This window comes from Pseudochaenichthys georgianus, chromosome 24, assembly GCF_902827115.2.
Source record: "Pseudochaenichthys georgianus chromosome 24, fPseGeo1.2, whole genome shotgun sequence".
Classification (NCBI taxonomy): Eukaryota; Metazoa; Chordata; class Actinopteri; order Perciformes; family Channichthyidae; genus Pseudochaenichthys; species Pseudochaenichthys georgianus.
In genome coordinates this window covers 14,046,401-14,057,889 of record NC_047526.1, presented here as the reverse complement: position 1 = coordinate 14,057,889, position 11,489 = coordinate 14,046,401, and the positions used below count along the sequence as shown (strand labels likewise).

General features: G+C 43.0%; 2 protein-coding genes across 2 annotated transcripts; one reads left to right on the top strand and one right to left on the bottom strand.

Annotated features, from left to right (window-relative positions):
• trmt6 (tRNA methyltransferase 6 non-catalytic subunit) lies at positions 1-5,379 on the top strand. The gene is made up of 12 exons (XM_034075997.2): positions 1-310; positions 514-644; positions 821-930; positions 1,533-1,624; positions 1,726-1,809; positions 1,901-2,025; positions 2,126-2,296; positions 2,487-2,782; positions 2,893-2,978; positions 3,596-3,698; positions 3,983-4,069; positions 4,788-5,379. Exons 1-12 carry the CDS (start codon positions 204-206, stop codon positions 4,947-4,949), a joined length of 1,554 nt encoding a protein of 517 aa, XP_033931888.1. The 5' UTR covers positions 1-203; the 3' UTR covers positions 4,950-5,379.
• A 65-nt stretch (positions 5,380-5,444) lies between these two features.
• Positions 5,445-10,435, bottom strand: chgb (chromogranin B). The gene is made up of 7 exons (XM_034076445.2): positions 10,303-10,435; positions 10,116-10,162; positions 9,921-10,011; positions 7,887-9,585; positions 7,106-7,175; positions 6,786-6,896; positions 5,445-5,812 (listed from the first exon to the last, which is right to left on the bottom strand). Exons 1-7 carry the CDS (start codon positions 10,346-10,348, stop codon positions 5,732-5,734), a joined length of 2,145 nt encoding a protein of 714 aa, XP_033932336.1. The 5' UTR covers positions 10,349-10,435; the 3' UTR covers positions 5,445-5,731.
• Between the last annotated feature and the right edge of the window lie 1,054 nt (positions 10,436-11,489).

Below are 11,489 nucleotides of genomic sequence, written 5' to 3'. Positions count from 1 at the left end.
CAATCTGCAATTGTTTAGTCGTCCTGGAATGCTAGGGAAATGGTAGCTTACACGTGGAAATAGTGATTTGCCGTATTTTGCTTCTACTTCAGGGTAGTTTAATGCCTTATTGAACCGTGCCTTTTCAGAGCTATTCCGTATTATTCTCTGAAGGTGACGGTTACTTCTTAGCTGAGTGACGAGCTGGTTTAACCGGCTTTATTATGGGGGACAACGTAGACGATGACTCTCTGTACACAATTAAAGAGGGGGACTACGTTGTGTTGAAACGAGGAGATGTCTTCAAAGCGGTGCAAATTCAAACGAAGAAGTAAGTACAAAACTGTTATTAATGGAAAGATAAGCCCCAAATATATGGCTCTTGTCATTTTATCGTAATGAAAACAACAAGCTGGGGCTAGGTAAAGGACAGATCTGAAGTGATATATAGCAACATCTGTGTGATGGATGCTGCAAAGATGTCCTTCTGTTGATTTGTGTTGTTTTGTTTTTGTCTGTTTGATCTACTCACAGGAAGGTGGTTTTTGAGAAGCAGTGGTTCTTCTTGGATAATGCTGTGGGGCAGTTGTACAGCACTACATTTGAGCTGGCATCTGGAGGGATCCTGCAGCCAAGGAAGCCCAAGGACCCAGAGAGCTCCACCGGTGTGTAACCTGCTGGGAAACACAACAGCACTCACTGCCATGATTGAGCCATACAACTGCCACTTTTAATATCTTCAGGGCATCATTATTTGTGATTAATATATTGTATTCCTAGTCTTATGCATGCACTTGTAAAATACTATTTGAGTGATCTCCTTTTATGTGTCCATCCTCAGATACAAAGGGGGCAGGCACAGACAACAGGAACATTCAAGATGATGGAAAATCCCAGAAGCTGACCAGGGATGACATCGAGACACTCAAAGAGCAAGGTCTGAAGGGACAGGTACATAAAGAGTCTCGCAATTACAGACATACATGGAAAAGTGTGACTATACTGACAGGTGTTTGTTTAGTTGTTTAAATTGTGTCCTCAAAGTTTAATTTACTTTTTATTGTCATCAAATTTCATGAAAAAAACATAGATTGAGCATGTGTATAAGTATTGTAAATCAATTGATTGAACAAAAACGATTAGGTATAAGGGCATGTTCTTTTATTATGATGAAAATGAACACCGTAATTACATTTAAGGGAATAGCCGTACACTGTTCATTGTAGAGACAATGTGTTTTAATACGCACCAGAGAATAGTCCCAACAATTGCACCATTAAGTTTGATTTATGTTCAGTGTTCAGCTATTTCAAGAAATAACTCAATAACTCAACCTTTTTAATTAAAGAGAAAGTTAATTATTTGTGACCCACTGTTGATGATTTAAGACTTTGTGCTACAGGCGGAACAGGGAAGAGGAAAATGATTTAGAGATGGGCCGATGCATTCGTGTTTTTGCCTTGTCATGGGAAAATTATCTATTAAATTATGAGATAAAATGTTGAAGTTTAACAGACGAGAGAATAGAGACAATATGTGTATGTGCTCCACAGGAAATCATTCAGCAGCTCATAGACAACAGCTCGACATTCAAAGATAAGACTGAATATGCCCAGGATAAGTACATCAAGAAGAAAAAGAAGAAGTGAGTCACTACTGATGATGCATCGACAATTGTCCTTAGACTTTCAAATGAATTAGGTTGCATTAGTTGTATCAGTTGTTCACACTCCTGTGCTTTTCCAGGTATGAAAATATTGTGACGATTCTTAAACCTTCCTGTCGCATCCTGGCCATGATGTACCACGGCCGGGAACCAGGGAAGATCTGGTGAGTCAGCATGTGGAATAACAGCATGTGTGAATGTTTTTCACAGCAGAGACAGATGAATATATCATGTGTGTGTTTTCCTGTGATGCAGCCACCTGCGCTATGACACCCTGGCCCAGATGTTGACTCTGGCAAACATCCACGCCAACAGTAAAGTCCTGGTGTTTGAAACTTGTGCTGGCCTCGTGCTGGGATCCGTCATGGAGAGAATGGGAGGTACGTCAGTCCTGAGACATTTTCTGTGGCATTGAAATTATGAGCTTTTTCCATTCCGTCCCCTTTTTGTATAATGACCCACTCTTTCCTCCTCATGCAGGCTTCGGCTCAGTGATCCAAATGTACCCAGGAGGTGGGCCCGTTCGTGCGGGTGTGGAGAGCTTTGGCTTCCCTGCACATTTCCACGATATGCTGCATGAGTTTCCCATCTGCCATCTCAATGCTCTGATAGCAGGAACTCTGGACACCACTGCCAAAGATCCTAGCGCCGGTAGATTTATTTATATACCGGTTATTTATTGAAAAATATATTCTCTAGTACTGCTAGTCCATGCAAAAGAGAACAAAATATTTCCCTGGTACAAGTTCACAAATGCTGCGTTTTGCATCATAGTTTTATCCTCATGTTTTACTGATAAACTCCACACGGACTAAGATTGTGTGACTTTTCTCTGATGCAGATTTAAAGGAGTCCGACATGGCTGCAGAGGTGAAGACTGAGGCCGCGGTGAAGACTGAGGCCGAGGTGAAGACTGAGGCCGAGGTGAAGACTGAGGCCGAGGTGAAGACTGAGGCCGAGGTGAAGACTGAGGCAGAGGTGAAGACTGAGGCCGAGGTGAAGACTGAGGCCGAGGTGAAGACTGAGGCAGAACAGAAGGGCAGTCCAGAGGAACAGAGCATGGAGACAGACAGTGGTGCCCATGAAAGCCTTGTCCCCAAAAAAGAAGAAGAGGAGGAGAAACGCAGAGAAGCCAAAGTATGCCCACTATTTTCTAACCCCACTCACGCCTATCCAAAAAGAATAATCCTGTATGTTGGATCTGAAGGAGAGAGCCCTGACGTCATGGTGTGTGTTTTTTGTTTTAGGCTCAGGAAAAGAAGGTGAAGCAGGAGGAGAAGCGGAAGAAGCTGGCAGCCGCTGCTTCCCTGCTGGAAGGCAGGGATGCCGACGGGTCAGTCTCAGATTTATCGTGCTTTCATATTTCTGATCCACTCTTCTACTTCACTTTCACTCCCACCTCTGCTTAATTACTTCTAGATGGCGCTGTGTAGTTAACAACAGTAATTAATATGGATCTACAGAGATTCAAAAGTGATGAATGCTGATAAGTATCTCCATAAAAGTCTTCCTCCGAGCTCACAGTGCCCTCATAAGGAGCACAAAGTGATTGCTTAGCAGTTCTCTGTCATATATTAATGAAGGACTTGCTTTATTGCTGTTTATGGTTGATGGATGAAAGGTTGTGAGGGACATATGAGCCAGAGATAGTATTGATCTGGTTAGCCTATTGACTTTCCTTTTTCTATATCATAGCAGCTATACCATAAACAATACCACAGCTTTTCTTGCATTCTATAAATCTGCCTCTTTCACCGACTCATATCCAGCCTCATAACATCTGAAATGAATGTCTACAATAGGCATTGCATCGACATCCTTCACATGCAGCACAGCAGAGCTAAATTCTAATTGCCTACATCCACATTTCCAACAACACAGTGGACGGTTTACAGTGTATTTCATGTTGGACAGGTTTGCCTGATCATCTGTTTTGTTCCCCACGTGCAGGTTGATTATAGCGAGCCGATTTAACCCGTGTCCAGTCCTCATGGCCCTGCTCAAGTTCCTCTCCCCCTCCAGGCCTTTTGTGGTCTACTCCCAATACAAAGAGGTAAGATCATCATGGCTCGGGGTATTTACCGGAGCCACAAAAACAAGTTTGATGTCCCCCCTGAAGAAGGATAATTAGTTATCTTAGAAAGAGCTCTCATTAGCTGCACACATGATTTGTATTGCTTCGAGCTCCAGCGGGAAACGTCCTTATTACATTACTGCCTCCTGTCACTGCCAACAAGTTACTATCAAGTCCTTGCCATTATTACCTGTGATCCCCCTGTGTATGTTTGTTGAATGCTCTTAATTCTCCTTCTTCTCTTCTCGATCATATCTCTGCAGTGTCTTATTGAGTGCTACACAAAACTCAAGGAACAAGGCGGTACGGTCAACCTGAAGCTCACAGACTACTGGCTGAGACATTATCAGGTACATTTTAAACTCTAAGTCTACACCGAGTTGGGTTTGAGCTATATTGTTAAAGCTGGTCTACTCAAGATTTTAATATAGACAATGGATGAGACGACGGTTCAATCAACTGTGCAGTTCACCTTAGCTCAGCTAATAGTTGTAGATAAAATAGGCGGCTGTTTTCAAATAAAAAAGCTTGACATAAAAGAAAGGGTGAATGTTGGACCTACATTTGGCTTATGGACACAAACACTTCTCCTTATGAATGTTAATGTGGTCCTATGCTTGGTTTTGTATCAGGCAGCCCTTGGCTATTTTTTTGCATACAAACTTTATAAGGGGTTTTATATAACTATCAATCTTTGTAGGTTTAATACTAAAATCTCTTTTGCATGTTTGCATGACTTTTAGTCAATAAAAAGATGATCAGAATTGTCAATCCACTACTTGATTCAGCCATAAATAAGTACCTAAATGAATGCTAAAGAAAGAATGAAATTCCTCTCCTCTCTGTTCAACTGTGTTGCTGCTGGTCCATCCTTGCTGCATCAATAATCTGCTATAAGCACCTCCTGATCCATTATTGCAGAGACTCCATTCGCTCTCACGGCCCACTTCTTTATGTCTGTGTACGATGCAGCAACTGGATGTAAACACTGTTTGCATACTCTATGTCCTCCCTCAGACATAGAATCAATGTCTCCTGACTGTATATATACACGTGTTGTGCCCCTAGGTGTTGCCTAACAGGACACATCCTGTGCTGCTGATGAGCGGGGGTGGGGGCTACCTCCTCTCAGGAACAACGGTCGCGGCGGAGCGCTCCAAACCTGCAGCCTCGCGGCGAGATGAGGAACCAGCGGCAAAGAGACAGAAAGTGACAGAGACCGAAGGATAAACAAACAAAGGGCAAATGACCAACAGCCTGTAGGGAATTCTCCCCCAGCATTGACTTCTCTTTCTGCTGAACTGATTTGACTCATGTGGAATAAGGAAGACAGAGTGTCTGGTCTGCGTTCATCAGAGCACTTTCTCCTTGTGAATTCATATCCGTGCAGAGGAAGGCGTAATGCTGAGCAGTAAACTATGAGCCCGCTACGGGCAGTACGAGGTCAGAGTATGTGTTATGTAAGGAACTGCTGAAATCATCTTTTATTATGTCTGATACCTCGAGACCAAGTTTATAACGTTTTTGATTTTTAAAGTTTTGCAGCTCTTGGTTTTTTTAATTTAGTTATCTTTGCAGAAAGTGCCATTTGTTATATGATGCAGCTTCACTGTGGGATACAACTGTATCTGCACAGAATAAAAAAAGCACTACTAATGAGCCCGATGTGTGAACACTTTTTTTTTTTTTTAATGATTCGAGAGATATTTGTTTGGTCCCAGAATAACTCCTTTTATTGAGTGCAGACTGAACAAACTCATTAGAACACAATTTGAGTCATTTGTCTCAGATATATTAGAATCTCATATTTTCTTATTACATGTATATAAACATCAAAACCATTCCCATGCGGATCATTTTCAGTACATTTCAAGACATCAAAATATCACAAATACTATGATAAACAAGTTGATCAAATGCTTTTGACAAGGCTCCAGATTTGATGGATGTTTTTGTCTTTTAAACACTAAATTAGCTAACATACAGTAAGCTAGCAGCTCTTCCATCTTGGTTTATGCGCTGTTGTCATGCAACTTGGCAGCGATTTCCTGCAGCTCCGTGTCCATTGCTGCTAGGTTGTCCAGCTCCTTCTCCTGAAAAACATCAACATGGACATATTATAGAACAGTTTCCCCACCATTTACAGAATATAAATCAGGGTTAAGTTATCATATGTTGGGTTTGTTTACCCAAGCCTGCTCAAGTATCTGCATAATGAGTCAATTTAGGCTGAGCATTCCCTCCCTATCCTGAGTCGTGATGCTGTAGTGCTGATATTACTACACCTCCTTTCCTGCTTCAAAGTGACACAAAAGGCAGGAGGTCTCTACAGGCTGTAGCTCTTTTTAATGGACATATTATCACTTTAATTTCTCTCTGAGGCTATCATTATGAGGTTCTTAGTGGGATTACTGTAGCAGTCATAAAAAGCTAGATGTGGAGAGTGCAAAAGTGTTGAAGAGAAGTGCAGTGAAGAAGTGCTTTTAGAGTTAAGTATTGCATAGCGGAGAAACGACTCACCCCCCATGAATATTCTGGATGCATTGCTCTTCTTTATGTGACATGCTCATGAGGGCAGTTCTTGATGTGCACTCTCACAGATGCATAATCACTGACGCTCTGTGATTCTGAAGGCTAAACCCTGACATCTCCATGAAGAGTAGAGATTTCCATAATAAGCATTTGCTGCTTTTTCCTCCCAGTGAAACATTAGTGGAGGCAATTGATGTGCTTCACTGGGTCAGCTCAAAATATATAGGGGGTAGAGTGTTATGGAAAACCCACAGTGTTTTTTAAATGATCGATCACAGTTTGTTTTTCATGTACAAATAGTTATATTCTCAAAGATCTATCGGGGTGGATTATTGGAATTTAAGTATTTATGATTTGCTTGCATTTTAATACCTGAATCCTGGCTTCTACGTAGTTTCATAAATAACAATATTATAAGATTGTATTTTCACTTGAGTTAAGTGGTATAGTTAGCAGTTTAGCAAAGTAAACATGACGGCAAATAAATATTCATAAAGATAATTTGTTCTCGCGGTAATTTGAAACACTTCCTACCTCCCGCGGGGTGAGTGCTCTCTGGTGCATGCTCTTCTTTGGCTCCTCTTGGTTTGATTGGTTGGCCAGCTGGTCTATCTTATAGCCCAGCAACTTGGCTAGTTCGTCCATCTGAACACAAACAAGTAGAATCAGATAATATCTAAACTGCAAAATGTAGGCCAAAATAAGGATTTTCTAATCAAAACCTAATTGACAATGTACTTCATAATGGAGGAGAAAACAGAGTTGATTTAAAGATCAATTGTCCTCAATCTGCATGTTCACGCTGTTTCTAAACTACAGCAATTTGCTACTTCTGTTTCAGACGGTTGACCTACCTTGTTTGAGTTTACTGCAGGATGGTAGAAACCTCTGTAAATCCAGGGATTGCGCTTCTCTGCCAGATACCTGAAAAATAGCCCAAATTAGATGCTGTTCCACCGACCGTTGTACCGCCAGCGCGTGTACACTGATAAATGAGCTTATCCAATTCAAATGAGACAAAGCACCCAAGGTAAAAACCTTGATTTTCAATGCAATGGTCAATTATGAAAGAAATGTTAGGCTATTCTGCGTCCATGACATATCTTCTATCTGAATAATAGAAAGAAAACATCCCCTAAACAACTTTAGGTGATTGTTGTACTCTTCACATCTGTAGATATCTCATACACTCACAGTTCACATTATAAAGCCTCATTTACATATTCTAACAAAACATATCAGAAAATGTGTAATCCAAATAAATGATTGTCCTAATATTAGTAGGGAACTAGGGAAGTTTCATGGTGATATGAATGAGTAAAATGTCTTAGCATATTCATCCTAAGTCTGCAGAATTTAGGACGGTTTCTCAATATTTTTGTTCCTGCTTTTTGAGCCAGAAATCTCAAAAAGCTTTCCAATCTCATTCCTTTATTCATGATTAGGGTTTTTACCTATGGGGAAAGTTGTCTTAGGGGAAACAAATCAACTGGGGACGTTTCATGGTGGTTTTAGTTTAAAATCCTACCGTATTAACCTTGGGGGATTCACTGGTTGAAACACTCCAGGGTTCAGAATACATACGAGCATAAATAAAGAGTAGAAGTTTTTCAATGTGACAAAAGATAGAAGTACCTTGTTGCGTCGTCCCCGTCCTTTCCCGCCTCCTCATAATCCTCAGAGGCAGCCATCTGCTCTCCCGCTTCTTCTTCTGATCCTCCGCCACGTTTATGGTACTTCTTCTTATGGTGGTATCTATGTGTCGGTTTCCATATACGCTTTTCTATTCCTTCCTCTTCTGTTCCCTGTCTTTTGTCTAAGCCCCAGGACTCCTGGCTGCGTTCCCCATCCGAGAGCTCCTCTTCACGTTTGGGTCTCTTCTGATGGAACCTGCCGTCCCGCCACTCTCTCTTGTCTCTTCCAGTGTCAAATTCCCAGTACTCCTGGCTGCGCTCTTCCTCAGGCTCTTCTCGCGCTTCTTCTGGTTGTACCTTCCTGGTTGTACCTTGCTGGTTGTACCTTCCTAGCCTCCACTGGTTGTACCTTCCTGGCCTCCAGCCCCTCTTATCAAGACCCCAGGATTCCTGGCTGCGCTCTTCATCGGGCTCTTCCCTGGCTTCCTCTGCGAGTTCTTCATCACGTCTGTGCCTCCTCTGGCTGTACCTTCCTGGCCTCCAGCCCCTCTTATCAAGACCCCAGGATTCCTGGCTGCGCTCTTCATTGGGCTCTTCCCTGGCTTCCTCTGCGAGTTCTTCATCACGTTTGTGCCTCCTCTGGCTGTACCTTCCTGGCCTCCAGCCCCTCTTATCAAGACCCCAGGATTCCTGGCTGCGCTCTTCATCGGGCTCTTCCCTGGCTTCCTCTGCAAGTTCTTCATCACGTCTGTGCCTCCTCTGGTTGTACCTTCCTGGCCTCCAGCCCCTCTTATCAAGACCCCAGGATTCCTGGCTGCGCTCTTCATCGGGCTCTTCCCTGGCTTCCTCTGCGAGTTCTTCATCACGTTTGTGCCTCCTCTGGCTGTACCTTCCTGGCCTCCAGCCCCTCTTATCAAGACCCCAGGATTCCTGGCTGCGCTCTTCATCGGGCTCTTCCCTGGCTTCCTCTGCAAGTTCTTCATCACGTCTGTGCCTCCTCTGGCTGTACCTTCCTGGCCTCCAGCCCCTCTTATCAAGACCCCAGGATTCCTGGCTGCGCTCTTCATCGGGCTCTTCCCTGGCTTCCTCTGCGAGTTCTTCATCACGTTTGTGCCTCCTCTGGCTGTACCTTCCTGGCCTCCAGCCCCTCTTATCAAGACCCCAGGATTCCTGGCTGCGCTCTTCATCGGGCTCTTCCCTGGCTTCCTCTGCGAGTTCTTCATCACGTCTGTGCCTCCTCTGGCTGTACCTTCCTGGCCTCCAGCCCCTCTTATCAAGACCCCAGGATTCCTGGCTGCGTTCCTCATCGGGCTCTTCCCTGGCTTCCTCTGCGAGTTCTTCATCACGTCTGTGCCTCCTCTGGCTGTACCTTCCTGGCCTCCAGCCCCTCTTATCAAGACCCCAGGATTCCTGGCTGCGCTCTTCATCGGGCTCTTCCCTGGCTTCCTCTGCGAGTTCTTCATCACGTCTGTGTCGTGTCTGGTGGTACCTTCCTGGTCTCCAGGCTCTTTTGTCAAGACCCCATGATTCCTGGCTGCGCTCGCCACCTTCTTCCTCCTCTTCACCACGTTTCAAGAAAGCTTCGATGTCTTTCACATCGGTTCCCTTTGCCTGAGGCTCCTCGGGTTGACCTATGGCCAGCTCTCCATGAGTTACTATCCCCTCTCCACTTTTCTTGTCCAGTGGGGAATGTTTAACCCCTAAGACAGAAAAGAAGATACATTTAAAGGTGTATAAAGATTCTTTAAGTATAAGCTTTAGGTTGAATCTAGTCTTGTGATTGAAGATTTCATCAATTACTTTGTAGTTATTTTGGTTTGCATTTGAAGATCTCCCGAATGTTTTATGATGTCTCTTTTCTTTTCTTTGCCTTAAAGCTTTAAACAATGCTTTTAACTCTATTTCTGTTACAAGTTGGTTAAAAATACATACTTTTTTCAAATCTACCAGCTATTCAAAGTCTCAATCAACTGACAGTTAAAAGAGCGTGCATCAACAAAGGTATTTAATGATTAAATATGCTCCTGCTACAAACCTGCTTGGAGAATGCCTTTGCATTCCTGGTCCAGCCTGGAGTCCGGTTTGGTGAGAGCTTTGGAGAGGACTTCAACCAAACAGCGTGTGACCTGCAATAAAACAACAACTAGTAAATAGGAAGCTCTTCAATGCCTTCTTGTCTGATTAGCTGCTGTTTTGAACTTAGTCAAATTGCCTTTGAAAAAGAACATACCACATCTTCTCTCTGCCCTTCTTTTCGCACTGGAAGCGCTAGATTTTCTGCATTAGAAAAATGTTAGAATTAGTCAACCTGTAAAAGGATTGCATGCACTGAAGTAAAGGAAAAATATGTGTGTCTGTCCATGGTCCTGAACTACGCACACTTACTCAAAGCACTGAAGAAGAAAATAATAACCTACCTGTCAACAAAGCCGCAACCAAGACAGCAACATAAATAAGTCTCATTTTGGCGAGATGATGGAGATCCAAGAAAATGTGTGAAAAAGCAGCAACTCCCGTCGCTTTGAAGCTTCAGGAGAGAGCTGCGCTGACTATGCGCCGGCTGCTCTGAAGACTGGAGCTGAGGAGAGCCTCTAATAAAGAGAAGAGTGGGCTGCAGGAGCGTCGGAGGAGGGCTTTGGGCTCTGTTAATGTCAGGACTCATTAGACCTGCATGGAGACTGATTGGAGTGAAATTTGATGCAAGCACAATGTCGACATTTTGCACTAAGTGAATTAGTGTCACAGTTCATTCAGGAGGTGATCATTTAACCACATTTAAAGAGCATTGGAAGAAATTTCATTTGAGCGTGTTTGTTTTGAATGTCGTGAGGTGCCTGAGGACAGGTACAGGGGGGTGAACACGGCATCACCAGGATTCGTGCACTCTGCTTCTGTAAAGCCCTGGAACAATACTTTGTAAATAAGAGTGTTGTTTTTTAAGTTGGATAGAAGTTCAGCTCAGCCTACACTGTGTTGATGCTGCTGGTGTTCTTATTCTGCCACTGAATGTTAAGTTATGTTTATGGCAGTTATACAATATTGGATTCCAGATATATTCAATATATTGTGCCGTGAGGTCTATCACAAATCTTCTCTTTTTTATGAGGCTTTCCAAAGTCTCTAGCTGAAGTTATGTAATACCTCTGTATTATCAACACCCTACATTTCATGCAAGTTTAAATGTTTGATAGGAGGCTAATGTACTCTACATTTAAAGAAAAAAGTGAAGTAGACATGTACAGACAAGCACAGTCTGTCTAACCTTGAGTCCGATTTTAGCCAAACTGACTGATGAATTATTCAATTATTTGTATTCATTCAGCCTTCTGCACATCCGGTCCAGTTTTCCATGGGAACATGTAACTAATTTTTGTTCCAAAATATTACAGTGTCTCAATCTGTGACTGCTGTCGTCTTCCTACCGTTCTCTGTATTAGGATGAGCTGACATGTGCAGCGGCACAGCTCAAATGTAGTATGCTCAGCGCGGCTCGGAACATTACAACTGAAAACTGTTGGCATCCTCTTTTGGCACTTTGCATGTTTTTTTCTTGCTTGCTTGTAGTGCAATGTGTTCTTCTTCAGTGCATGTATTCCTTCACTCA